The sequence below is a fragment of the Oncorhynchus mykiss genome, chromosome 17 (genome assembly GCF_013265735.2).
Source record: "Oncorhynchus mykiss isolate Arlee chromosome 17, USDA_OmykA_1.1, whole genome shotgun sequence".
NCBI classification, from domain to species: domain Eukaryota; kingdom Metazoa; phylum Chordata; class Actinopteri; order Salmoniformes; family Salmonidae; genus Oncorhynchus; species Oncorhynchus mykiss.
The window spans coordinates 20,173,663-20,201,496 of record NC_048581.1 but is presented as its reverse complement, the minus strand read 5'-3'; the positions used below and the strand labels follow the sequence as shown (position 1 = coordinate 20,201,496).

Sequence of the window (27,834 nt, the reverse complement as noted above, 5' to 3'; positions counted from 1 at the left end):
ACGCTACAGGACAACTGGGATTGTGTACTATGGCAGATAGAGAGAGAGGGAATGATGGGAGGGAGGGAATACAAAATAGTGGTAGAGATGGGGATGGCGCTCTAACCCAGACACCACAGTATATATAGCACAGCATTGACCCTCCCCTACAGAAGCATCTTACCCAGACACCACAGTATATATACCCTCCCCTACAGAAGCCTCTAGCCCAGACACCACAGTATATATAGCACAGCATTGACCCTACCCTACAGAAGCCTCTAACCCAGACACCACAGTATATATACCCTCCCCTACAGAAGCCTCTAACCCAGACACCACAGTATATATACCCTCCCCTACAGAAGCCTCTAACCCAGACACCACAGTATATATAGCACAGCATTGACCCTCCCCTACAGAAGCCTCTAACCCAGACACCACAGTATATATACCCTCCCCTACAGAAGCCTCTAACCCAGACACCACAGTATATATACCCTCCCCTACAGAAGCCTCTAACCCAGACACCACGGTATTTATAGCACAGCTGACCAAACACAAACCTCCAGAGTCCTGTGTATGACTGCCTGTTTGTGTGTGTAACATGTCTATCAATCATCTACAACAGTGATTCCCAACCCTGGTCCTCCAGTTCCCCAACAGTACACATTTTTATTGTAAGCCTGGACAATCACACCTGATTCAACTTGTCAACTAATCATCAAACCCTCAATGAGTTGAATGAGGCGTGTCTGTCCAGGGCTATAACTAACCTGGAGGACCAGGGTTGGGAAACACTGACCTACAACATCCCAAATACATGTGCATCACCAACATGCTCACAAACAGAGGTTCATTACATAAAATGGAACAGAGAATCATGCACATGTGCGAGCACACTTAGGGTTAAGTGCTCAAGGGCACATCAACAGATTACTCACCTAGTCGACTCGGGATTCGAACCGGCGACCTTTCAGTTACTAGCCCAACGCCCTAAACCGCTAGGCTACCTGCCGCCTTATGCCTCATTATACTTGTGAGGACTTTTTGGGGACCAACATTTGATTCCCATTCAAAATCCTATCTTCCCTAACCTCTAACCCTAAGCCTAACCTTAAACCTAACACCTAATCATAATTCTAACCGTAACCCTAAACCTAACCCCTAAGCCTAAAATAGCCTTTTTAAAAATGAGCACTGGCAAAATGTCCTCCCTTCTATGAATTTTAGTTGCTTTACTATTCTTGTGAGGACTTCTGGTGCTCACAAGTATAGTAAAACGTGTACACACACACACACACACACACACACACACACACACACACACACATACACACACACACACACACATACACACACACACACCAGTGCCAATACGAGACAGAGGGACAACTGTGACACAGCATGAGAGCTGGCCGGAGGTTGACAACCATCAAAACAACAACAACAACAACACCTTTCTTAAACCTCCACCTAATGCTATGACAAGACAGACAGAGGGGGAGATGAAACCAGGTCCACGGTGAGAGAGAGAGAAATAGAGAGAGAGAGATTCAGAGAGCTTTGCAGTTAATGTTATCACTACACAGAGAGACAGGGGGTGACACTAGAAAACAACTGAGAGAAGACAGACCGATAAGCAATGAGATAAAAGGAGAGAGAAAGAGGGATGACACCAGGTCTACAGTAGAAGGGAAAAAACAGAGAAGCTCTGCCATTACCTTTTCGTGCGTCGAAACATGTTGCTACAGGATGCGCTGTGAGGCTCTGCTTTGGCAAACCCACAGGAGACTAGCTGAGCCACACAGACAGACAGACAGACACACAAGCAGCTAGGCAGTCAAGAGGCTGAATACACACTCCACAGCACCAGCATGGCAGCCTGACGGGGAGTGTGTGTGTGTCAGAGAGAGGGAAAGAGAGAGGGTGGAGAGGAAATGTCAGCAGAGCTACAGACAGCGAAAGAGAGCGAGAGAGCGATGGAGAGAACGAGAGAGGGAGAGCGAGGCAGAGAGGAGGAGAGAAAAAGAGGGAGGGAACAGACTGCCTTGCTTCCCTCTCGGACAGAGGGAGGATTCCGGGGCTGCTCTCAAGGGCAGGAAGTGTAGAGCGATGGAGAGAGAGGGGGGGTATAGAGAGTAATAACAGCAGGGATGTGTGTGAGTGTGAAAGCTATCTGAGGGAGGAGAGCAGAGAGCAGTGGACTGTGGACTAATGTAAATGACAAGACAGAGGAAGAGAGAGAGGGGGAGAGAGAGCAAGAGAGAGGGAGGGGGGAGATCAGGTGACAGCTTGGTGTGTGTGTGTGTGTGTGTGTGTGTGTGTGTGTGTGTGTGTGTGTGTGTGTGTGTGTGTGTGTGTGTGTGTGTGTGTGTGTGTGTGTGTGTGTGTGTGTGTGTGTGAGAGAGAGAGAGAGAGAGAGAGAGATGACAGCAGCACGGGTGGTGCAGCTACCAAAACAGAGACTGGTACTTATTGGAGAGCTTGAAACAGCAATTGCAGTAGGAATCGGATGACAACAGCAATAGGATATGTAATATTGTACCCCACCCCTCTCCTCTCCTACCCCTCTATTTTATTCCCCTACCTCCCTCTCCTCTCATCTCTTGCTCTCTCTCCTTCCTCCCTCCCTCTCTCCAACAAACAACCACCTGCCATTTCATAAAATCCTTCCTTTTCTCCAACAAATGTATGATGTTCTGTGACATCATACATTTGCACTAGATATTGCAGAAAGGAAGATTTAGAGGGCAACAACACCACACACAATGCCAAGGGAAAACATCATCATTAGGACACACACTGCCAAGGGAAAACGTCATCATGAGGACACACACTGCCAAGGGAAAACGCCATCATGAGGACACACACTGCCAAGGAAGAACGCCATCATGAGGACACACACTGCCAAGGAAGAACGTCATCATGAGGAGACACACACAAGTGCACAGGCACATGCACACACACACACACACACACACACACACTCGACAAAATAATTAAACAAATCTGTCAGTCCAATTGCAATACTACACACACATGCAAAACACACACAAACACACACAGTCAAGGGAGAACGTCATCATGGAGCGCTGAGATAGGAACAGAGAGCACAAAATGATTCAACAAATCTTATCCACATAGCAAATGAGATGATACTAAATGCTGACCAGGACTGACAGTTGCACAGCAATGCTGATGGGACTAATTCAATAATAGATGTCCCTCTAATGTAGACTAGGGCTGCATCCCAAACGGCACACTATGGGCCCTGGTCAAGTAGCGCACTATATAGGGAATAGGGTGCCATTTGGGACGCAGCCTAGTAGGGAGTCTGAGCTGAGAGGTAAAGGCTGTGGCTGAAATATACAAGAGGGGGAGATAGCACTCAAGCATATCAGTGAAGGGAGGTTAATACGGTTGCAGAATTCAGGTAACTTTCCAAAAATCCCCAGGTTTTCCAGATATCCCAGAATCAGGAAGGAATAAGAGGGTAATCCGAAACCTCAAACCAGGATTTATGGACACTAATGATGATTAATGTACAAGTATGTGTATATCTGTACTGCTTTGCTGACATGGTAGTTTGGGGAAACACAGTAAGCAGAGATACAGAAAGACAGAGGGAGGAGTCTGATCTTACAGAGAGAGAGAGAGAGACAGAGAGAGGGAGAGAGAGACAGAGAGAGAGAGAGAGAGAGAGAGAGAGAGAGAGAGAGAGAGAGAGAGAGAGAGAGAGAGAGAGAGAGAGAGAGAGAGAGAGAGAGAGAGAGAGAGAGAGAGAGAGAGAGAGAGAGAGACACTGGGAAAGCGACACAGGAGTTCCTAGCTTCACCCATGTTCAGTGTCCTGTTGTGACATCTGCTGCCCTGAGGTAAAGGTCAGAGGTCATGGACAACACCCACCAGGAAGTGACCTGACATGGTGGGGAGGGTCACCGATCACCATGATGATAAAAAACATATTGTGAGTCACTGGTCCTTAGACAAACTTCAATTTGCTTACCGCCCCAATAGATCCACAGACGATACAATCGCCATCACTCTGCACACTGCCCTATCCCATCTGGACAAGAGGAATACCTATGTAAGAATGCTGTTTATTGACTATAGCTCAGCATTCAACACCATAGTACCCTCCAAGCTCATTATTAAGCTCGAGGCCCTGGGTCTGAACCTCGCCCTGTGCAACTGGGTCCTGGACTTCCTGACAAGCCGCCCCCAGGTGGTGAAGGTAGGAAACATCACCTCCACTCCGTTGATCCTCAACACTGGGGCCCCACAAGGGTGCGTGCCAAGCACCCTCCTGTACTCCCTGTTCACCCATGACTGCGTGGTCAAGCACACCTCCAACTCAATCATCAAGTTTGCAGACGACACAACAGTAGTAGGCTTGATTACCAACAATGACGAGACAGCCTACATGGAGGAGGTGAGGGCTCTGGGAGTGTGGTGCCTGGAAAATAACCTCTCACTCAACGTCAACAAAACAAAGGAGATGATCATGGACTTCAGGAAACAGCAGAGGGTGCACCCCCCCTATCTACATCGACAGGACCGCAGTGGAGAAGGTGGAAAGCTTCAAGTTCCTTGGTATACACTTTACTGACTAACTGAAATGGACCACCCACACAGACAATGTGGTGAAGAAGGCGCAACAGAGCCTCTTCAACCTCAGGGGGCTAAAGAAATTTGGCTTGTCACATAAACCCTCACAAATTTTTACAGATGCACAATTAAAAGCATCGTGTCGGGCTGGTACGGCAACTGCACCCCCAGCAACTGCAGTGGACTCCAGATGGTAGTGTGGTCTGCCCAATGCATTACCGGGGGCAAACTACCCGCCCTCCTGGACACCTACAGCAACCGATGTCACAGGAAGGCCAAAAAGATCATCAAGGACACCAACCACCCGAGCCACTGCCTGTTCACCTAGCTATCATCCAGAAGTAGGGCTGGGCGATAAATCAAGTTTTTTTTTCCGATATATTCGAGTTTATGTTTTAGCGCGATATTGAAAATGCCTGTATTGCAAGAATTTAGGTTCTGTTATAACGTTGTAACGTTTTACAAATGCAAGAAAAGTGTGTGAAAGGAGATAACGGATGCAATCTTTACAGTAGAAAAGCCAGGCTTTAAAAAGCTGCTAGGTACAGTTGACCACAAATATCAGCTGCAAAGCCGCAAGTATTTCACGAAAGCCGATCTATGGTCGAGCAGAACAACAGAGCCATACCTAAGTTTGACAGTCCACTACATAAATGAAGACTGGAAATTGCTAAATGTCTGCCTCCAGATGTCTTACTTCCCCAATTATCATACGGGTGAAGTAATAGCCCAGGATCTCAATGACTCTCTGGCATCGTGGAAGAATAGAGAAGACCGACAGGTGTGCATGACAACTGACAGCAGGAGCAACATGATAAAAGCATTGCGCTTGAACAACTGGACCTGCCTGCTGTGCTTTGGGCACAGGTTTCAACTCGCCATCAGTAAGTGTGACATTGGATAATTAAAGTGAATTCAAAAAAGTTATGTTCAGGCCAGCTGTAGGCTAATGTGTTAGTAGTTGTGTCATTCTGCCAATCCAATAGCAAATAACCACAGGCTGTTTTAATTATAACAACAAATTAACTAAATGAATACATTTTCAATCAAAATTATTTTATAAATTACATATTCAAACAGCTAGTGGTCAAAACATAGACGTGTGGGTGTGTGTTGTTCATTTCTGTTGTTCATTTGTTTAGCACAAATAGGCCTTGAGGCCTTGTATATTTCAGTTAAGAATTATGTCTTGGCCTTTTTTAATTTGTTTAGAGAAAAACAAGAAATCGAGATATATATATTGTGAATCGTCCAAACCTCTGAAAGAAAATGTACTTTCAGGCCATATCGCCCAGCCCTATCCAGAAGGTGAGGTCAGTACAGGTGCATCAAAGCTGGGACCGAGAGACTGAAAAACAGCTTCTATGTCAAGGCCATCAGACTGTTAAACAGCCATCACTAGCACATTAGAGGCTGCTGCCTATAGGCATAGACTAGGAATCACTGGCCACAAGATTTCTGGCTCTCACAGACCTGTAACTTATTTTTTAAGAGGCTCCTCTGTCCTGCACTCGTTACCTGTATTAATGGCAACTGTTTGAACTTGTTATTAGTATAAAAGACACCTGTCCACAACCTCAAACAGTCACACTCCAAACTACACTATGGCCAAGACCAAAGAGCTGTCAAAGGACAGCAGAAACAAAATTGTAGACCTGCACCAGGCTGGGAAGACTGCATCTGCAATAGGTAAGCAGCTTGGTTTGAAGAAATCAACTGTGGGAGCAATTATTAGGAAATGGAAGACATACAAGACCACTGATAATCTCCCTCGATCTGGGGCTCCACGCAAGATCTCACCCCGTGGGGTCAAAATGATCACAAGAACGGTGAGCAAAAATCCCAGAACCACACGGGGGGACCTAGTGAATGACCTACAGAGAGCTGGGACCAAAGTAACAAAGCCTACTATCAGTAACACACTACGCCGCCAGGGACTCAAATCCTGCATGTCCCCCTGCTTAAGCCACTACATGTCCAGGCACGTCTGAAGTTTGTTAGAGAGCATTTGGATGATCCACAAGAAGATTGGGAGAATGTCATATGGTCAGATGAAACCAAAATATAACTTTTTGGTAAAAACTCAACTCGTCGTGTTTGGAGGACAAAGAATGCTGAGTTGCATCCAAAGAACACCATACCTACTGTGAAGCATGGGGGTGGAAACATCATGCTTTGGGGCTGTTTTTCTGCAAAGGGACCAGGACGACTGATCCGTGTAAAGGAAAGAATGAATGGGGCCATGTATCGTGAGATTTTGAGTGAAAACCTCCTTCCATCAGCAAGGGCATTGAAGATGAAAGGTGGCTGGGTCTTTCAGCATGACAATGATCCCAAACACACCGCCCGGGCAACGAAGGAGTGGCTTCGTAAGAAGCATTTCAAGGTCCTGGAGTGGCCTAGCCAGTCTCCAGATCTCAACCCCATAGAAAATCTTTGAAAGTCCGTGTTGCCCAGCAACAGCCCCAAAACATCACTGCTCTAGAGGAGATCTGCATGGAGGAATGGGCCAAAATACCAGCAACAGTGTGTGAAAACCTTGTGAGGACCTCTGTCATTGCAAACAAAGTATTGAGATACAATTTTGTTATTGACCAAATACTTATTTTCCACCATAATTTGCAAATAAATTCATTAAAAATCCCACAATGTGATTTTCTGGATTTTTTTTCTCATTTTGTCTGTCATAGTTGAAGTGTACCTATGATGAAAATTACAGAACTCTCTCATCTTTTTAAGTGGGAGAACTTGCACAATTGGTGGCTGACAAAATACTTTTTTGCCCCACTGTATATACTGTATTCTATACTATTCTACGGTATCTTAGTCACTTAATAATGTTTACATATCTGGCATTACTCATTTCATATGTATATACTGTATTCTATACTATTCTACGGTATCTTAGTCACTCAATAATGTTTACATATCTGGCATTACTCAACTCATGTGCATATACTATTTTCTATACTATTCTACGGTATCTCATTCACTCAATGTTTACATATCTTCCATTACTCATCTCATATGTATACTGTTCTTCTATACTATTCTACTGTATCTTAGTCTGTTCCGCTCTGACATCGCTCATCCATATATATATATATATATAGTCTTAATTCATTCCTACTTAGATTTGTGTGTATTGGGAAAATGTTGTGTAATTTGTTAGATATTACTTGTTAGATATTACTGCACTGTCGGAGCTAGAAGCACAAGCACTTCGCTACACCCGCAATAGCATCTGCTAACAACGATCATTAGACCAATAAAATTTGATGTAGGTCCCTTAAACATAGCGTGAATACCACACTGATAGTAACTCACTCACTGGCCACTCTAACCCTTGTCCAAATTGATTACTAGAAAATGTCACACACACACACAGATAAATACCAGACATGTCAATGAGTCTGGAAGATGTCACACACAAATACCTCAGCTTTTTGAAACCCTAACACCTACAGACAGCATTCGTGCCCAGAGGCAGAACAGGAAAGACTGCAGACTGCAGAGCACACAAAATCAAACAAAATGCAAATGAAATGCTTTTTGAAAAACGCCTCTGCAAATGCTCTATATTCATTCTGTATTCATATCATATTCATTTCACCCATACAATAACAGGTACCTTCTGTGCTACAATGGGATTTTACAGTAAATGTGATGTATTGAGATAAATCTATGTGGCTAACATACACACAGCACAGCAGCTAGCTAGGCCTACATGCCACAGTGGCATAATAGCCAGTAGCCACAGATTCAAATCCAGAGAAAAGGAATTTTAAATCCTTTAAATCCATCTCTACAGGTATAGAGGAGGGAACTCACTATCTACTCCTACTGAGGATCTTTAAAACTAGTGCTGGTGTAACGTTTTTCTTCCCTTGATGGAGAGGAGGACCAAAATGCAGCGTGGTTAGTGTTCAACATGTTTAATATAGACAATAAACGAGAACACTACAAAATACAAAACAACAAATGTGAAAACCAAAACAGTCCTATCTGGTGCAATGACACAAAGACAGAAGACAACCACCCACAAAGTACCCACAGAATATGGCTACCTAAATATGGTTCCCAATCAGAGACAACGATAGACAGCTGCCTCTAATTGAGAACCAATCTAGGCAACCATAGACATACAAATTACCTAGAAAGGAAACAGCCCCATAAACATACAAAAACCCTTAGACCAGACAAAACACATAAATCCCCCATGTCACACCCTGACCAAACCAAAATAATAAAGAAAACAAAGATAACTAAGGCCAGGGCGTGACAGCTGGGCGATATGGCCAAAATATCATATCACCGTATTTTTTTTAAATTTACGGTATGACAATATTTGACAGTATTTCTGATTTTAAATGATTACATTTCTAAATGTTCTTTATAAGTAGTGCATGACCTCAGGGTGGCAACATATACATTCTAAGTCTTTCTCCATTCTGATTGTTTTATACTGTTCAATTCAACTTCAACCCAAAATATTTTTTTGCATTTTCATAAATTTCTGCTTTTCCTGCACTCATTTGAGATAATTTCCACACTGCCATGTAGGGCTGCACGATATGGGCAAACAATCTAAACCTGATTATGAACCAAATGTTGCAATAGCGATTTTACTTATGATTTAGAGCAAAACACTTGGTGATATGTTGGAATCATGGAAATAGAATGATTATTCTAATTCTATAGATAGAATACAGGTGAAGTCAGAAGTTTACTTACACCGTAGCCAAATACATTTAAACTCAGTTTTTCACAATTCCTGACATTTAATCCTAGTAAAAATTCCCTGTCTTAGGTCAGTTAGGATCACCACTTTATTTTAATAATGTGAAATGTCAGAATAGTAGAGAGAATGATTTATTTCAGCTTTTATTTCTTTCATCACATTCCCAGTTGGTCAGAAGTTTACATACACTCAATTAGTATTTGGTAGCATTGCCTTTAAATTGTAGCCATTTGACTAGATGTTCAGGAGACCTTATGGCTTGGGGTAGAAGCTGTTTAGAAGCCTCTAGGACCTAGACTTGGTGCTCCGGTACCGCTTGCCGTGCGGTAGCAGAGAGAACAGTCTATGACTAGGGTGGCTGGAGTCTTTGACAATTTTTAGGGCCTTCCACTGACACCGCCTGGTATAGAGGTCCTGGATGGCAGGAAGCTTGGCCCCAGTGATGTACTGGGCCGTTCGCACTACCGTCTGTAGTGCCTTGCGGCCCAACTTGCTAAGAAAAGACAAACTAGCTGTTTGCAGACGTAAGCAACACAAACTAATGTTGTAATTATAGAACGCTATTGGATTTATATGAAGAAGCAAAGTGAAAACAGCATTGTTGTCATCAACATTGTTGCATGTGCTGCATTGACCATGCAGACCGAACGCAAGTGTCTCATGGTCGAGGAAAAGCAAATGCGCTCCTTGAGTGACAGGGGGCGGGGCTAGGTCTGTGTGGAAAACGGCATGGAGAGAGAGAGAGAGCGAAGAGAGATGACTCAAGTAGCGAAGCAAACTATAAAAATGGACGTTAAACACGGCATATCACATTTGACAAACCAAACATTCAAATAACGTTATAGAAGGTAAAGTAAAAACACAAACCGGTCCATGTATCAATACCAGTATATCGTAAAATACGGTATACCGCCCAGCCCTCTCTAAAACCTACCTTAGCCTAGTTTAGATACAGTTGTATGGTGCAAAATAAACAGTTTATTCATTCTGACTCAGATAATAGAAAGATAACTTTCTATTGAATACAGTACTTAATGACTGTTTAGTAACTGTGTGCAGGTGTACTACTACTGATATACAAGCCTTTTTCTCCTCACTTCAATTAGTGAAAGAGACACACTGAGGAAAGGGAAAGCCACAGACAGGGAGAGTGAGAGAGATGAGTCAGAAGAACGATGTAAGTGAGGGAACGCTTCAGCACCATAGAGAGAGAGCGATTGAGAGAAAGGAGGAAAGCCCGGAGTGAGGGAACACTTCAGCACCATGGACAGCAACACACACAAGCTCTCAGAATTTCAAGCTACACGTCACTACGATCCTGAGTGTGTGTGTGTATGTGTATGAAAGTGAGTCTGCATCCTTTCAAACCCCCATTTCTCACATGCTGACAACTCCTAACCCCTCTCTCCAGAAACATGTGAAGTGTGAAGAGACTTCCTATAGTGCTGCTATTTCAGAGCTCAACTGTGCATGAGATTGTCAGTGTGTCGGGTTTACAAGAAAACCCTCCCAAAAAGTTGTGTGGGGTATAAAGCTTCATGGGGCAAAACCGATTTCTGTCCAGTGAACTGACGTTAGAAGACTGTGCATACAGGCACATTCATGTGGAGGCAAATCAAATAAACCCCAAGCTTGGAGTCACCTGAGCGTCAGTTTAGATTTACAATTTAAATAATCCACGGGTAGAGAGGTTCACAGGGGCTAAAATATGTTCCCATTTTGTTTCTCCCAAACATAACACATGTACACATACACACCAAGGCACTACCCAATGAACCCAAAACGTAAACTCACCTGCTACTTTTTCGGGGCAGAGGCAGATCCTTCTGGAGAACAAGAGAGAGGGACAGAGAAAGAGAAGAGGGGACACAAATAAAATATCAGATTAGTGTTATACACTCTTAGAAAAAAGGGTTTCAAAAGGGTTCTTCAGCTCTCCCCATAGGAGAACCCTTTTTGGTTCCAGGTAGAACCCTTCAGAACCCTTTGTTTCTTAGTGTATAGTTATATATACTGTACATTGTACACAATTAACCCTTTAGTTTAGGGGCCATTGGGGCAATATACTGTTGAAAGAAGGTGCCTAACCCCAACAACCTCTTGCCATATCTGTAACTTCAAACACTTCATGCTCTAAATCCAGCTTCCCCAACCCTTCACTGATGACATATTACATTATTATTACCACACTCACAGGCTGAGTGGAGCCAGTCATTTCCAAAATGGTCGCCCTGTTTACAACATTGGGGACAGAGAAGCAGGAAACTAATGTGATTACGATCCATTGGGATTGATCTGAGAGAGAAACACTCTCCTAAAGTCTCCATGTTGTGCTCCCTTAACACAATCCCCAGTCCAGGATCATATTACAGTACTGTTTCTATTATAAGGCAATAAAAGGACATTTTATGAAGTTATTCTATAGATAAACTGCTGTTCTCCTGACGCTCCTGTCAGTTTCTATCAGGAACAAGGACAGCATGAGAGTTTATCTCCTCCCACGCAGAACCAATACCGTATGTGTGTGTGTGTGTGTGTATGCATGTGTAGTGTGTGTGACCAGAGCCCTCATCAAAAGTAGTGCAAAATATAGGGAATAGGGTGCCATTTGCAATGGAACCATAGTCTAACCTTGTCCCCAGACTAGTGTGCATTAGGGAGGAAGTGTGGTTGTGGAGACAACAGACGAACTACAGTGTATACAGACCACAGGTGGCTGGTTGCACCTTTATTTGCGAGTACGGGCTCATAGTAATGGCTAAAACAGAATAAATGTAATAGCATCAAACACATCGTTTCCATGTGGTTGATAAAATTCCATTGACTCCATTCCAGCCATTATTATGAGCCGTCCTCCCCTCAGCAGCCTCCTGTGATGACATAGACCCAGCTAGGGAACATTCTCACTCCCTTCTGAATCTCCAATCCATGTCTCGTCTCTTTGCCCTTGTTGACTTGCCCTCTAACATCTGATAGCATTGGATCAGCGTCAGCTATATACAGATGTAGGATCTTAATTTCAGCCAGTTCGCTACAGAAGCAAAATAATCCATCAGCAACATGAAAAGTGAATTATTATGTGGATTATAATTCATGTACATTTTTGATATTTTTTCATGAGGGAAAATCAAGCCTGAAATTTCTAAGTGGAAATTCCAAACTTCATAAGCATTTTTTAAACAGGTTGATCAAATTAAGATCCGATATCTGTATGATGCTATAAGCATGATCTCTTATACCTATTCTAAAGCTTTTAAATCCATGAGGGGACAGTCAACAAAGGAATAGACAGGGTGGGGACTGGGGGATGGGGCTAGAGTATCAGAACACTCCACTTCTCTCAAAGGAAAGTGACATCATTCACCTTCTTCGTTCTCTCTGGGATATGTTACATCATCAAGGCCACAGACAGGAAGTGACCTAAACTGATGTGACTAAAATGGAGCTCTGCGTGGCACCTTGGAGCAGGACTAATGGATGGGGGGGAACATTTGTGTGTGTATGAGTGCATGCATGTGTTTGTGTATGTGTGTGTGCATGTGTGTGTGTTACCATAGGCCTTTGAAATCCACCTTGACTACAGTATCAACCTTGAGATCTCTCAGGTCTGTTGAATGGAGAGAATGTATAAAGGAATGGATGAAGAGAATACGAAAGAAAAGCTCAGCTGTAAGAAAAGGAAAAGAAGGACAGCAGCAAACAAAGGAAGGACACACTGACATAATCTAACTTGACTAGGAAGGACAACATGGCAACATATTAAGTAATGGCTAGGATGGACAACATGGCAACATATTAAGTAATGGCTAGGAAGGACAACATGGCAACATTAAGTAATGGCTAGGAAGGATAACATGGCAACATATTAAGTAATGGCTAGGAAGGATAACATGGCAACATATTAAGTAATGGCTAGGAAGGACAACATGGCAACATATTAAGTAATGGCTAGGAAGGACAACATGCAACATATTAAGTAATGGCTAGGATGGACAACATGGCAACATATTAAGTAATGGCTAGGAAGGATAACATGGCAACATTTAAGTAATGGCTAGGATGGACAACATGGCAACATATTAAGTAATGGCTAGGAAGGGCACATATTAAGTAATGGCTAGGAAGGACAACATGGGAACATATTAAGTAATGGCTAGGAAGGATAACATGGCAACATATTAAGTAATGGCTAGGAAGGATAACATGGCAACATATTAAGTAATGGCTAGGATGGACAACATGGCAACATATTAAGTAATGGCTAGGAAGGACAACATGGCAACATATTAAGTAATGGCTAGGAAGGGCACATATTAAGTAATGGCTAGGAAGGACAACATGGGAACATATTAAGTAATGGCTAGGAAGGATAACATGGCAACATATTAAGTAATGGCTAGGAAGGACAACATGACAACATATTAAGTAATGGCTAGGAAGGACAACATGGGAACATATTAAGTAATGGCTAGGAAGGATAACATGGCAACATATTAAGTAATGGCTAGGAAGGATAACATGGCAACATATTAAGTAATGGCTAGGAAGGACAACATGGGAACATATTAAGTAATGGCTAGGAAGGGCACATATTAAGTAATGGCTAGGATGGACAACATGGCAACATATTAAGTAATGGCTAGGAAGGACAACATGGCAACATATTAAGTAATGGCTAGGAAGGGCACATATTAAGTAATGGCTAGGAAGGACAACATGGGAACATATTAAGTAATGGCTAGGAAGGACACATATTAAGTAATGGCTAGGAAGGATAACATGGCAACATATTAAGTAATGGCTAGGAAGGATAACATGGCAACATATTAAGTAATGGCTAGGAAGGACAACATGGCAACATATTAAGTAATGGCTAGGAAGGATAACATGGCAACATATTAAGTAATGGCTAGGAAGGATAACATGGCAACATATTAAGTAATGGCTAGGATGGACAACATGGCAACATATTAAGTAATGGCTAGGAAGGACAACATGGCAACATATTAAGTAATGGCTAGGAAGGGCACATATTAAGTAATGGCTAGGAAGGACAACATGGGAACATATTAAGTAATGGCTAGGAAGGATAACATGGCAACATATTAAGTAATGGCTAGGAAGGGCACATATTAAGTAATGGCTAGGATGGACAACATGGCAACATATTAAGTAATGGCTAGGAAGGACAACATGGCAACATATTAAGTAATGGCTAGGAAGGGCACATATTAAGTAATGGCTAGGAAGGATAACATGGCAACATATTAAGTAATGGCTAGGAAGGACAACATGGGAACATATTAAGTAATGGCTAGGAAGGACAACATGGGAACATATTAAGTAATGGCTAGGAAGGACAACATGGGAGCATATTAAGTAATGGCTAGGAAGGATAACATGGCAACATATTAAGTAATGGCTAGGAAGGATAACATGGCAACATATTAAGTAATGGCTAGGAAGGATAACATGGCAACATATTAAGTAATGGCTAGGAAGGACAACATGGGAGCATATTAAGTAATGGCTAGGAAGGATAACATGGCAACATATTAAGTAATGGCTAGGAAGGATAACATGGCAACATTAAGTAATGGCTAGGAAGGACAACATGGCAACATTAAGTAATGGCTGGGAAGGACAACATGGGAGCATATTAAGTAATGGCTAGGAAGGATAACATGGCAACATATTAAGTAATGGCTAGGAAGGATAACATGGCAACATATTAAGTAATGGCTAGGAAGGATAACATGGGAACATATTAAGTAATGGCTAGGAAGGATAACATGGGAACATATTAAGTAATGGCTAGGAAGGATAACATGGCAACATATTAAGTAATGGCTAGGAAGGACAACATGGGAACATATTAAGTAATGGCTAGGAAGGACAACATGGCAACATTAAGTAATGGCTAGGAAGGACAACATGTCAACCTAAAGCAATGGATTGGAAGGATAACATGGCAACATATTAAGTAATGGCTAGGAAGGACAACATGGCAACATATTAAGTAATGGCTAGGAAGGATAACATGCAACATATTAAGTAATGGCTAGGAAGGATAACATGCAACATATTAAGTAATGTCTAGGAAGGGCACATATTCAGTAACGGCTAGGAAGTGAAACATAGGATTAGGAAGCTCCCTCTATATGAAGTCAATCATCAATTAAACCTCCCACTTTTATAGTGTATCTGTGAAATCTCCCATGAATTTGGGTACCGTCCCAAATTGCACCCTATTCCTTATTTAGTGCACTACTTTTGACCAGGGCCCATAGGGTTCTGGTCAAAAGTAGTGCACTTTATAGGGAAAGGGTGACATTTGGGACGCACTTATTGGCAGTACCCTGATTGTGTGTGCTGTCATACAGGTCATACAAGCACCCTGGACAAATGTTAGAATGGACAATACAGAACACAGACCACTAGACCCTAGTAATATATTCAGTCATGTCTAACAAACATGGGCAAAATAACATCAACTACTGTAGAACTAAATGTATTAGCAAATAGAAGAACATAACTACATGTATTGGTAGTACAGTACATTAACTGGATATTTCATGGGTTAAACTGTTGAAACTGGAGCAACATTGCATGAATTCAGTGAGTCATCATGGGAATGCCTAACTGTGAGGAGCCATTTCCTGATTTCCTGATAGTGGATAAGAACCCCGTCACAATGACAGACCTCCTGTGTCTCTGCATTTCAGCCTTTCCTCATGTTAATCAATGAACACACACACCCACACAAACACTGTAGTGTACACACATACACACACACTTTAGTGTACACAGGTACAGACACGCACACGCACACCCTGTAGTGTACACAAATACACACACGCACAGACATACACTGTAGTGTACACACATACATCTCCCCACACCCCTCTCAGGCTCTCTCACTCAATTATGCATGTGGACCTCCATGCTATTATTTGTCATTAGCGGTTAAGTGCGAGTCCTTTCTGTGAGTTCCCCCCTCAGTCGCTCTGTTCTTTCATAAGATGAAACACACCATCCAAAACAGATTCACTTCTCAGCTGAGACAATCCCAAAAGGTATCGCAACTCGTACAGCATTTAATTCCTCAACATTTCTTTAGCTCATAATTACCCACAGAGAGAGAGAGGTGTGTTTGAAAAGAAAGAACCCCTTTTCAGTAAAATGCCAACTGCCAACACTTTGAAATAAACATGGACATAATCATAAAGTTTCTCTGTAGTTGGTACGCTGGGGCTCTGAAACTAAGAGTTCTTTGCTGGCAGAAAAGATTACACTATGGCCCCGGTCAAAATAAGTATGCTATATAAGGAATTGGGTGCCATTTGTCATTTCAGAGTTTGACAAAAAAACAAAACATTTTTCAGTAGTAATATGCACTCAAATAAAACACTCAAATAAATGTAGCCAGTTACAGTTCCTTGATTTTGTGAATGTCATCCCTGTTTCTCAGCTTAATATTCTAACAGCTCAATTGTACAAGTATCTTTAATGACCTTTAGTGGAAAAGATTAGACTATGTCTGTGTTTCAAATGGCACCCTATTCCCTACATCGTGCACCACATTTGACCAGGGCTCGTAGTGTACCATATAGCAAATAGAGTGCCATTTGGGTCGCAACGTGAATGTGGGCGTGAATTCATGTAGCACAAGTCTCTCTGACACTGTCAATGTCATGTATTGTCATGTTGTGTCTTGTTTCTGTCCTCTCCCTTCACCCTGTCTCCCTCTGCTGGTCGTTATTAGGTTACCTTTTCTCCCCCTCTCTCCCCCAGCTGTTCCTTGTCTCCTCCTAACTACCTCGTCACCCCTTTTCCCACCTGTTCCCTTTTTCCCTCTGATTAGTCCTCTATATCTCTCTCTGTTTTTGTTCCTGTCTTTGTCGGATTCTTGTTTGTGTTTTTCATGCCTGAACCAGACTATCGTCATGTTTGCTGCAACCTTGTCCTGTCCTGTCGGAATCTGCCGGTCCATCTGAGCCTACCTATGTTTTGTTATTAAAGAAGTTCTGTTTACGTTAATTCGCTTTTGGGTCCTCATTCACGCACCGTAACAGAAGAATCCGACCAAGAATGGACCCAGCGACTTCGGATCCTCTCCACTCAGCCGTCGAGATCCAGGGAGCGATGCTAGGCAGACACGAGCAGGAATTGTCTGCTGCTCGACATGCCGTTGAGACCCTGGCCACCCAAGTCTCCAACCTCACAGAACAGGTTCACCATCTCCGCCTCGATCCACCGGCCACTTCCAGGGCTTTCGAATCTCCGGAGCCCAGAATCAATAACCCGCCGTGTTACTCTGGGGAGCCCACTGAATGCCGCTCGTTCCTCACCCAGTGTGATATTGTGTTTTCTCTCCAGCCCAACACTTACTCCAGGAGCACTGCTCGTGTCGCCTACGTCATATCTCTCCTTACTGGACGGGCTCGTGAGTGGGGCACGGCAATCTGGGAGGCAAGGGCTGAGTGTACTAACCAGTATCAGGACTTTAAGGAGGAGATGATACGGGTTTTTGATCGATCTGTTTTTGGGGAGGAGGCTTCCAGGGCCCTGTCTTCCCTATGTCAAGGTAATCGATCCATAACAGACTACTCTATTGAGTTTCGCACTCTTGCTGCCTCCAGTGGCTGGAACGAGCCGGCTTTGCTCGCTCGTTTTCTGGAGGGTCTCCGCGCAGAGGTAAAGGATGAGATTCTCTCCCGGGAGGTTCCTTCCAGCGTGGATTCCTTGATTGAACTCGCTATTCGCATTGAGCGACGGGTTGATCTTCGTCACCGAGCTCGTGGAAAGGAGCTCACGTTCTCCGTTGCCCCCCTCACCGCATCACTACCATCTTCCTCTGCCGGCTCGGGTGCTGAGCCTATGCAGCTGGGAGGTATCCGCATCTCGACTAAGGAGAGGGAACGGAGAATCACCAACCGCCTCTGTCTCTATTGCGGTTCTGCTGGTCATTTTGTCACTTCATGTCCAGTAAAAGCCAGAGCTCATCAGTAAGCGGAGGGCTACTGGTGAGCGCTACTACTCCTGTCTCTCCTTCAAGATCCTGCACTACCTTGTCGGTCCATCTACGCTGGACCGGTTCGTCAGCTTCCTGCAGTGCCTTAATAGACTCTGGGGCGGAGGGCTGTTTTATGGACGAGACCTGGGCTCGGGAACATGACATTCCTCTCAGACAGTTAAGGGAGTCCACGGCCTTGTTCGCCCTGGATGGTAGTCCTCTCCCCAGGATTCAGCGTGAGACGCTACCTTTAACCCTCACTGTTTCTGGTAATCATAGCGAAACCATTTCTTTTTTAATTTTTCGTTCACCTTTTACACCTGTTGTTTTGGGCCATCCCTGGCTAGTTTGTCATAATCCTTCCATTAATTGGTCTAGTAATTCTATCCTCTCCTGGAACGTCTCTTGTCATGTGAAATGTTTAATGTCTGCTATCCCTCCTGTTTCCTCTGTCTCTTCTTCACAGGAGGAGCCTGGCGATTTGACAGGGGTGCCGGAGGAATATCACGATCTGCGCACGGTGTTCAGTCGGTCCAGGGCCACCTCTCTTCCCCCACACCGGTCGTATGATTGTAGTATTGATCTCCTTCCGGGAACCACTCCCCCCCGGGGTAGACTATACTCTCTGTCGGCTCCCGAACGTAAGGCTCTCGAAGATTATTTGTCTGTAGCTCTTGCCGCCGGTACCATAGTCCCCTCCTCCTCTCCCGCCGGAGCGGGGTTTTTTTTTTGTTAAGAAGAAGGACGGGTCCCTGCGCCCCTGCATAGATTATCGAGGGCTGAATGACATAACAGTGAAGAATCGTTATCCGCTTCCTCTTATGTCTTCAGCCTTCGAGATCCTGCAGGGAGCCAGGTTTTTCACTAAGTTGGACCTTCGTAACGCTTACCATCTCGTGCGCATCAGGGAGGGGGACGAGTGGAAGACGGCGTTTAACACTCCGTTAGGGCACTTTGAATACCGGGTTCTTCCTTTCGGCCTCGCTAACGCTCCAGCTGTCTTTCAGGCATTAGTCAATGATGTCCTGAGAGACATGCTGAACATCTTTGTTTTCGTTTACCTTGACGATATCCTGATTTTTTCACCGTCACTCCAGATTCATGTTCAGCACGTTCGACGTGTCCTCCAGCGCCTTTTAGAGAATTGTCTTTTTGCGAAGGCTGAGAAGTGCTCTTTTCATGCCTCCTCCGTCACATTTCTCGGTTCTGTTATTTCCGCTGAAGGCATTAAGATGGATCCCGCTAAGGTCCAAGCTGTCATTGATTGGCCCGTCCCTAAGTCACGCGTCGAGCTGCAGCGCTTTCTCGGCTTCGCGAACTTCTATCGTCGTTTCATCCGTAATTTCGGTCAGGTGGCAGCTCCTCTCACAGCCCTTACTTCTGTCAAGACGTGCTTTAAGTGGTCCGTTTCCGCCCAGGGAGCTTTTGATCTCCTCAAGAATCGTTTTACATCCGCACCTATCCTTGTTACACCTGACGTCACTAGACAGTTCGTTGTCGAGGTTGACGCGTCAGAGGTGGGCGTGGGAGCCATTCTTTCTCAGCGCTCCCTCTCTGACGACAAGGTCCACCCTTGCGCGTATTTTTCTCATCGCCTGTCGCCGTCGGAACGTAACTATGATGTGGGAAACCGCGAACTGCTCGCCATCCGCTTAGCCCTAGGCGAATGGCGACAGTGGTTGGAGGGGGCGACCGTTCCTTTTGTCGTTTGGACTGACCATAGGAACCTTGAGTACATCCGTTCTGCCAAACGACTTAATGCGCGTCAGGCGCGCTGGGCGCTGTTTTTCGCTCGTTTCGAGTTCGTGATTTCTTATCGTCCGGGCTCTAAGAACACCAAGCCTGATGCTTTATCTCGTCTCTTCAGTTCTTCAGTAGCCTCCACTGACCCCGAGGGGATTCTCCCTGAGGGGCGTGTTGTCGGGTTGACTGTCTGGGGAATTGAGAGGCAGGTAAAGCAAGCACTCACTCAAACTCCGTCGCCGCGCGCTTGTCCTAGGAACCTTCTTTTCGTTCCCGTTCCTACTCGTCTGGCCGTTCTTCAGTGGGCTCACTCTGCCAAGTTAGCCGGCCATCCTGGCGTTCGGGGTACGCTTGCTTCCATTCGCCAGCGTTTTTGGTGGCCCACCCGGGAGCATGACACGCGTCGCTTCGTGGCTGCTTGTTCGGTCTGCGCGCAGACTAAGTCCGGTAACTCCCCTCCTGCCGGCCGTCTCAGGCCGCTTCCCATTCCCTCTCGACCGTGGTCTCACATCGCCTTAGATTTTGTCACCGGACTGCCTTCGTCAGCGGGGAAGACTGTTATTCTTACGGTTGTCGACAGGTTCTCTAAGGCGGCTCATTTTATTCCCCTTGCTAAGCTTCCTTCTGCTAAAGAGACGGCACAAATCATCATCGAGAATGTTTTCAGAATTCATGGCCTTCCGTCAGACGTCGTTTCGGACAGAGGTCCGCAATTCACGTCTCAATTTTGGAGGGAGTTTTGCCGTTTGATTGGGGCTTCCGTCAGTCTCTCTTCCGGCTTTCACCCCCAGTCTAACGGTCAAGCAGAACGGGCCAATCAGACTATTGGTCGCATCTTACGCAGTCTTTCTTTTCGCAACCCTGCGTCTTGGTCAGAACAGCTCCCCTGGGCAGAATACGCCCACAACTCGCTTCCTTCGTCTGCGACCGGGCTATCTCCTTTTCAGAGTAGCCTCGGGTACCAGCCTCCGCTGTTCTCATCTCAGTTCGCCGAGTCCAGCGTCCCCTCCGCTCAGGCTTTTGTCCAACGTTGCGAGCGCACCTGGAAGAGGGTCAGGTCTGCACTTTGCCGTTATAGGGCGCAGACTGTGAGAGCTGCTAATAAGCGTAGAACTAAGAGTCCTAGATATTGTCGCGGTCAGAGAGTTTGGCTCTCCACTCAGAACCTTCCCCTTAAGACCGCTTCTCGCAAGTTGACCCCGCGGTTCATTGGTCCGTTCCGTATTTCTCGGATCATTAATCCTGTCGCAGTGCGACTTCTTCTTCCGCGATATCTTCGTCGCGTCCACCCGGTCTTCCATGTCTCCTGTGTCAAGCCCGTTCTTCGCGCCCCCGCTCGTCTTCCCCCCCCCCCCCCATCCTTGTTGAGGGCGCACCCATCTACAGGGTCCGTAGGATTTTGGACATGCGTCCTCGGGGCCGTGGTCATCAGTACCTAGTAGATTGGGAGGGGTACGGTCCTGAGGAGAGGAGTTGGGTTCCCTCTCGGGACGTGCTGGACCGTGCGCTGATCGATGATTTCCTCCGTTGCCGCCAGGTTTCCTCCTCGAGTGCGCCAGGAGGCGCTCGGTGAGTGGGGGGGTACTGTCATGTATTGTCATGTTGTGTCTTGTTTCTGTCCTCTCCCTTCACCCTGTCTCCCTCTGCTGGTCGTTATTAGGTTACCTTTTCTCCCCCTCTCTCCCCCAGCTGTTCCTTGTCTCCTCCTAACTACCTCGTCACCCCTTTTCCCACCTGTTCCCTTTTTCCCTCTGATTAGTCCTCTATATCTCTCTCTGTTTTTGTTCCTGTCTTTGTCGGATTCTTGTTTGTGTTTTTCATGCCTGAACCAGACTATCGTCATGTTTGCTGCAACCTTGTCCTGTCCTGTCGGAATCTGCCGGTCCATCTGAGCCTACCTATGTTTTGTTATTAAAGAAGTTCTGTTTACGTTAATTCGCTTTTGGGTCCTCATTCACGCACCGTAACAGTCAAGAACCAATACATTAGCATTACCTGATATAATAGAATATCACTATGCTAGCACTTTCTTCTCCCCTGCAGAACAACTTTAGCTGTCTGATGATAATCTTAGGGTACTAACACCTAAAGGAATCCTATAAGAAAAAAACAGCAGATAAAAAATTCAGTAACAAGAGCCAGGCACAGTAGCCATTCTGTTTCCTTTCAACATTCCCAACAGTGAAATTACAAATTAATTACAAAGGGTTTTTAACTTCAACAATCAATTTTTGTATTGGATAGTCTATGTCTTACAAGTTTAGCCTCTTTTTTTTGTCAGTGACTGACAGTAGTATACTGGCTGCGTCCTCTCTCCTCTCAAATGATCCAATTCTTATCCCTTCCTGTTAAGGAAATTGAAAGTTGGCAGCTTGCCCAGAACAGAGTTGGACCACCTTTCATCCCACTCATGGTTGTAACTACAGTACATACAGTTTACCATAATGAAAACTGATGTAGTGAGAAGAGTGACTGCTGCTGCTGCTACTGAGTCAATCAGTCTTAAAGGAAACACTGTCACCTATATTGACACGATCATATTGTCATTACCGTAATATGACTGACTGACTGACACACAGGGTTGCACATTTTTGGGAATATTCAGAGGTGAAATTAACGGGAATATATGGGAATTAATGGAAATATATGCAAATGAATATTAATACCATTTAAATGTAGATGTTTTTTGCATTGGATATATTTACCATATCATATGGAGACAGAAATATAAAACTTTAATTAAAGTTAAATTTGTAACTAAATAATTGTTTTTATTTCTATTGGAAGGATTTAATCATCTGCAATTATGTCTACTTATGATAAGGTAAAATTAGTTGACTCTTCACATGGATGATTTCACTGAACAACAAAAGAAAGGGAATATTGAATGATCCCCAATGATCCATCGCATCTCCCAAAAATTTTTTCAACATACATCTGTAAAATGATAGTCTAGAAACTAAAGCTTTGGTTGTCTTCCTCTCAGGCTTCCATGTCTTCTCCCTGGACCTCCTTAATGTCCACCTCTTGAACATCAGACTCTGAGGCCTCATCTTCACTGTCACTTTCCAACCTTGTTGAGGATGAATCGTTGTCAGGCTCAAAAAGCCATAAATTTGCCCGGATGGCCACCAATTTTTCAACCCTTGTATTGGTCAGCCTGTTGCATGCTTTGGTGTGTGTGTTCCCAAACAAGGACCAGTTGCACTCTGAGGTGGCTGATGTTGGTGAGATTTGGAGGGTGATGGAGGCAACAAGGGAAAGAGCCTCAGATCCACAAAGTCCCTTCCACCAGGTGGCTGATGAGATATGTTGGCACGACTGCCATGTTGCATCTCCATCCCAAAGCCCTTGCTTGGAAGTGTACTTCGCCGGACTGCCAAGAACCTTGCCCTCATCCAGGCCAAGGTGGCGAGACACGGTAGTGATGACACCATAGGCCTTGTTGATCTCTGCACCAGACAGGATGCTCTTGCCAGCATACTTGGGGTTCAACATGTACGCTGTGGCGTGTTTGGGCTTCAGGCAGAAGTCTTCACGCTTTTTGATGTATTTCAGAACTGCAGGTACCTCTGCATGCAGCAATAGTGAAGTGGCAGGGCAGTACGGATTTCTTCTTCTCTTACATCAGACAGGATGGCATTGTCTCCCTCAATCTGTGCAATGGCTACTGCTATTGGTTTCAGGAATTTCACGCTGCTTACCACTCTCTCACAAAATACATCATCCAGGAGGATCCTCTTGAAGGGGCTGTCCATATCGGCAGACTGTGATACGGCCAGACATAAGTATTTGATACATCAGAAAAGCAGAACTTAATATTTGGTACAGAAACCTTTGTTTGCAATTACAGAGATCCTGTAGTTCTTGACCAGGTTTGCACACACTGCAGCAGGGATTTTGGCAGTGTATAGATTCCGTCTCTCACAGTTGAAGTGTACGTATGATAAAAATGACAGACCTCTACATGCTTTGTAAGTAGGAAAACCTGCAAAATCGGCAGTGTATCAAATACTTGTTCTCCCCACTGTATATTCACCCCACCCAGTATTGATATCAAAACTTACCAGAAAGCATGTAGTCCTTGGCTCAGACAGTGTAGTAGTGTGGGCTCAATAGCATCTCATTAGTGTGCAAGATCTTGAGAAACAGCTGTACATGTGATGAAAGAATGCACTGTGCATGCAGAGGGTTGCAATTCCATTGAATTGGGGATAGTTTAACCAAAATATGCCACAAGACCTAGAATTGCCTTATGTGTATCCCACAAAAAAAGGTTCACTGTTATAAGCTAACTTTTTTGATGAATTGAAGCAGAAATCTCAAAATTCCCGGGCTTAACTTTCCATGCAAAATTTCCGGAATAATTCTGGAAATTCACCAGAAAGTGTTCAGACAGCCTTAATCTAAAATGGATAAAACATTTTTTAAATCCTCAGCAATTTACACAAAATACCCCATACTGACAAAGCGAAAACAGGTTTTTAGACATTTTTAGAAATGTATTAAAACAAAAACATGAGTATTCAGACCCTTTGCTATGAGACTTGAAATTGAGCTCAGGTGCATCCTGTTTCCATTGATCATTTTTCAGATGTTTCTACAACTTGATTGGAGTCCAATTGTGCTAAATTCAATTGAGTGGAAAGGCACACACCTCTCTATATAAGGTCCCATAGCTAACAGTGCATGTCAGAGCAAAAAACAAGATATGAGGTCGAAAGAATTATCCGTAGAGCTCCGAGACAGGATTGTGTCGAGGCACAGATCTGGGGAAGGGTACCAAAACATTTCTGCAGCCTTGAAGGTTCCCAAGAACACAGTGGCCTCCCTCATTCCTAAATGGAAGAAGTTTGAAACTACCAAGACTCTTCCTAGAGCTGGCAGCCCGGCCAAACTGAGCAATCGGAGTAGAAGGGCCTTGGTCTGGAGCCTGACAGGAGTCTTCGTCGCTCCTAGTGATTACTTACCCACACACACAAACAAGCAAGCAAAGACACAGAGATGCCTGTGTTATACTGGCTTATGGAAGTGGCCTAGGGAGAGGATTAGAGTTGAGAATACACACACACACACACACACACATTACACTGTCTATCTGGGTTTGAGTCCTTGACCTCTGCCCCCTCCTTGTCCCCTGGCACTGACTACCCCTTGCTTCTCTTGCTTCACCCACCCCCTCTACACCCTTTGGCAGTGACAAGTGAAAGTGGAGCCAGCCTGGGGAATTACCAGCCACTTTACTGAGGCTGGGGTCTAGCCAACAGAAGCTGCCCCTGCCCTCTATGTGTGTATGTGTGTGTGTGTGTGTGTGTGTGTGTGACGGCCCCTTGGCTGTTTTGGTTGTCCTTCCCTCTGTGCAAAGAGCTGTTAGCCTAGTCTTACCATTAGTCCTATTATTAGTCCTACCATTAGTCCTACATTTAGTCCTATCATTAGTCCTACCATTAGTCCTATTATTAGTCCTACCATTAGTCCTATTATTAGTCCTACCATTAGTCCTACCATTAGTCCTACCATTAGTCCTATTATTAGTCCTATCGTTAGTCCTATCATATGTCCTATCATTAGTCCTACCATTAGTCATATCATTAGTCCTACCATTAGTCTACTAGTGCCTGGTAATGGGCTTTAAGAGTAGAGGAGGACCACATCCTCACATTTCCCACTAGCATTTAGCTTGTGTGTGGATATTGATGACTTGAATGGGAACGGGTTTCCACTCAAGACACACACACACTCACACAAGAATGAATGTGTACACACACACGCATGCACGAATAGACACATCCACACACACACACACACACTCCATTGACAATTGAGCTAATGATCATATGTACTGGTTTGACTTGCAAATGCATGTCTGTCTGTCTGTCTGTCTGTCTAGAGAGAGAGAGAGAAAGAGAGAGAGAGAGAGAGAGAGAGAGAGAGAGAGAGAGAGAGAGCTTGTGTGTGGAGGAGTGTGTGTGTGTGTGTGTGTGTGTGTGTGTGTGTGTGTGTGTGTGTGTGTGTGTGTGTGTGTGTGTGTGTGTGTGTGTGTGTGTGTGTGTGTGTGTGTGTGTGTGTGCATATATATGTATGTATGTGTATATACTATTTGTCTGAATGCATACATTCTGTGTGTATGGCTGCCCGAAAGAGATTCTGATTATCATGATGATTGTTTTTTTACAAGAAAAGGCCATAAAGTCCTCATGGAATAACAGGAACATTCATAAGCTGTTCCTAGAATTCAGCATCTCTGCTCAAACTTCTAAGAAAATGCCTTCTAGAACATTGTAACATTTTATGGTGTTTAATCAGGTTTTTAGTACTATGGCCCATGTCAGCCTTGGTGGAATTATCCCTGATGGTCACAGGGGACAGAAGGGTCCCATCCAGCAGGGTTCTGCCCCCCTATTTGCATGCAGGGAGGGGGCCCAGGACCTAGGAGGGGGAGATTAACTAGACATGATTTGCTTCCTGTAGTAAGTGAATATAATCCCCCTAGGAAAAAGTAGTTACTGTCATGCAGCATGAGCTAATGCATCAAATTGTAACTTGATATTCCATTAGTCTCCTGCATTAGGCATAGGGGCTAAGGCTAGCCAATTTAGAACATAGATTGTTTTCATTTGTTTGTCAAATATTATGTACCTTTGAATATATTATTTTACTAGTTTAAAGCTTAGTTGCTACATCCACTTTTGGAAAGATAAATTAATAATACCAATTGATTATTGAAGAATATAATTTATCTCATGAGTTTAGTTCAACTGTTGTGGGCCTACACCATCAGAACCCAAAATATAGGCTTGTTTTACTCCAATGTTTGTAAACAATATAAATGTAAACAAACACTGTATAGCCTCAAAACATGGTTAAAACTCTAATGTTGACATCATGGATGTTCATCCTTTGCTTTGATAGATCTAACGTTATGAATTTGATAGTAGCTACATTTCTCAAGGCCCATCCCTAAACGTTTTACCAAAACAAAGGCAGGGAGTCGCTTTGTTTTTGTTCCTTTTAAGGACTCTCACTTTAATGTTTGTTTTTTTCGTGATCCAATTTTTGACAAAATATTTGAAACAAGAAAGTCTCACCTGGAGCCTCCGACGTCGAATGATTCCAGAGTCATCCATGGCAGTGGCGGGAACATGCGAGTCGCGTGCTTTGGAGTAGCGTCACCTGGTCTCGTGGCCCCAGTGTGGTCGCCTGGTGTCTCCAGGGTACGGTACAGGGCATGGAGTTCCCGCGTGGCACTGGCTGCCTGCGGTACACTGGCCAAGAACACTCCCGTCTCGCTCCTCTTCACTGGTGCGACAAAGCCTCTAGTCTGCTCAACTCATAAACCAAAAACCCATTCCGCCCAACTAACATCTGGCCCTGTACCCCAAACAGCTGCTCTAGCAAGTGCTAATGAAGCAAGTTCTTGAAGGTACCAGCATGTCCTAATGTCCTTAATACATTGGACTATAGAGAGGAGCCTGAAGTAGGCTAGTCGAATTTTAATTGTAGCCCACTTTTTAAAATGTAGGCTAACACACACATTAAATTAAAATGTATAGACAGAAATAGCATAACAATTATGGAAAGTACTTTAGGTTAAAAGTAGTGCACCTTCAGTAGTGGTTTTCATAGGATTATAATTCTTAAATTATTTGATTGAATGTCTGTTGTTTATTTCCATGTTTGTGTTTATTCCTATGGTGATGTTTTCATTGCACTGTGGCTGTCCATTCACTTTAGCAATTCGGGAT

General features: G+C 44.2%; 1 protein-coding gene across 2 annotated transcripts in view; it reads right to left on the bottom strand.

The window, feature by feature from the left end:
• LOC110513948 (microtubule-associated serine/threonine-protein kinase 1) overlaps window positions 1–27,450 on the bottom strand; it is an 82,625-nt gene extending 55,175 nt beyond the window's left edge. The window contains exons 1-2 of one of the 2 annotated variants that reach the window (XM_036949265.1): window positions 27,178–27,450; window positions 11,125–11,156 (exon numbers count right to left, since the gene is read on the bottom strand). In XM_036949265.1, the coding sequence (XP_036805160.1) occupies window positions 11,125–11,156; window positions 27,178–27,216 (71 nt within the window). In that variant the 5' untranslated portion in view covers window positions 27,217–27,450. Of the gene's footprint in view, window positions 1–1,703; window positions 2,175–11,124; window positions 11,157–27,177 lie in introns of those variants that run through there. The other variant, XM_036949266.1, reaches the window with a different exon arrangement.
• Between the last annotated feature and the right edge of the window lie 384 nt (window positions 27,451–27,834).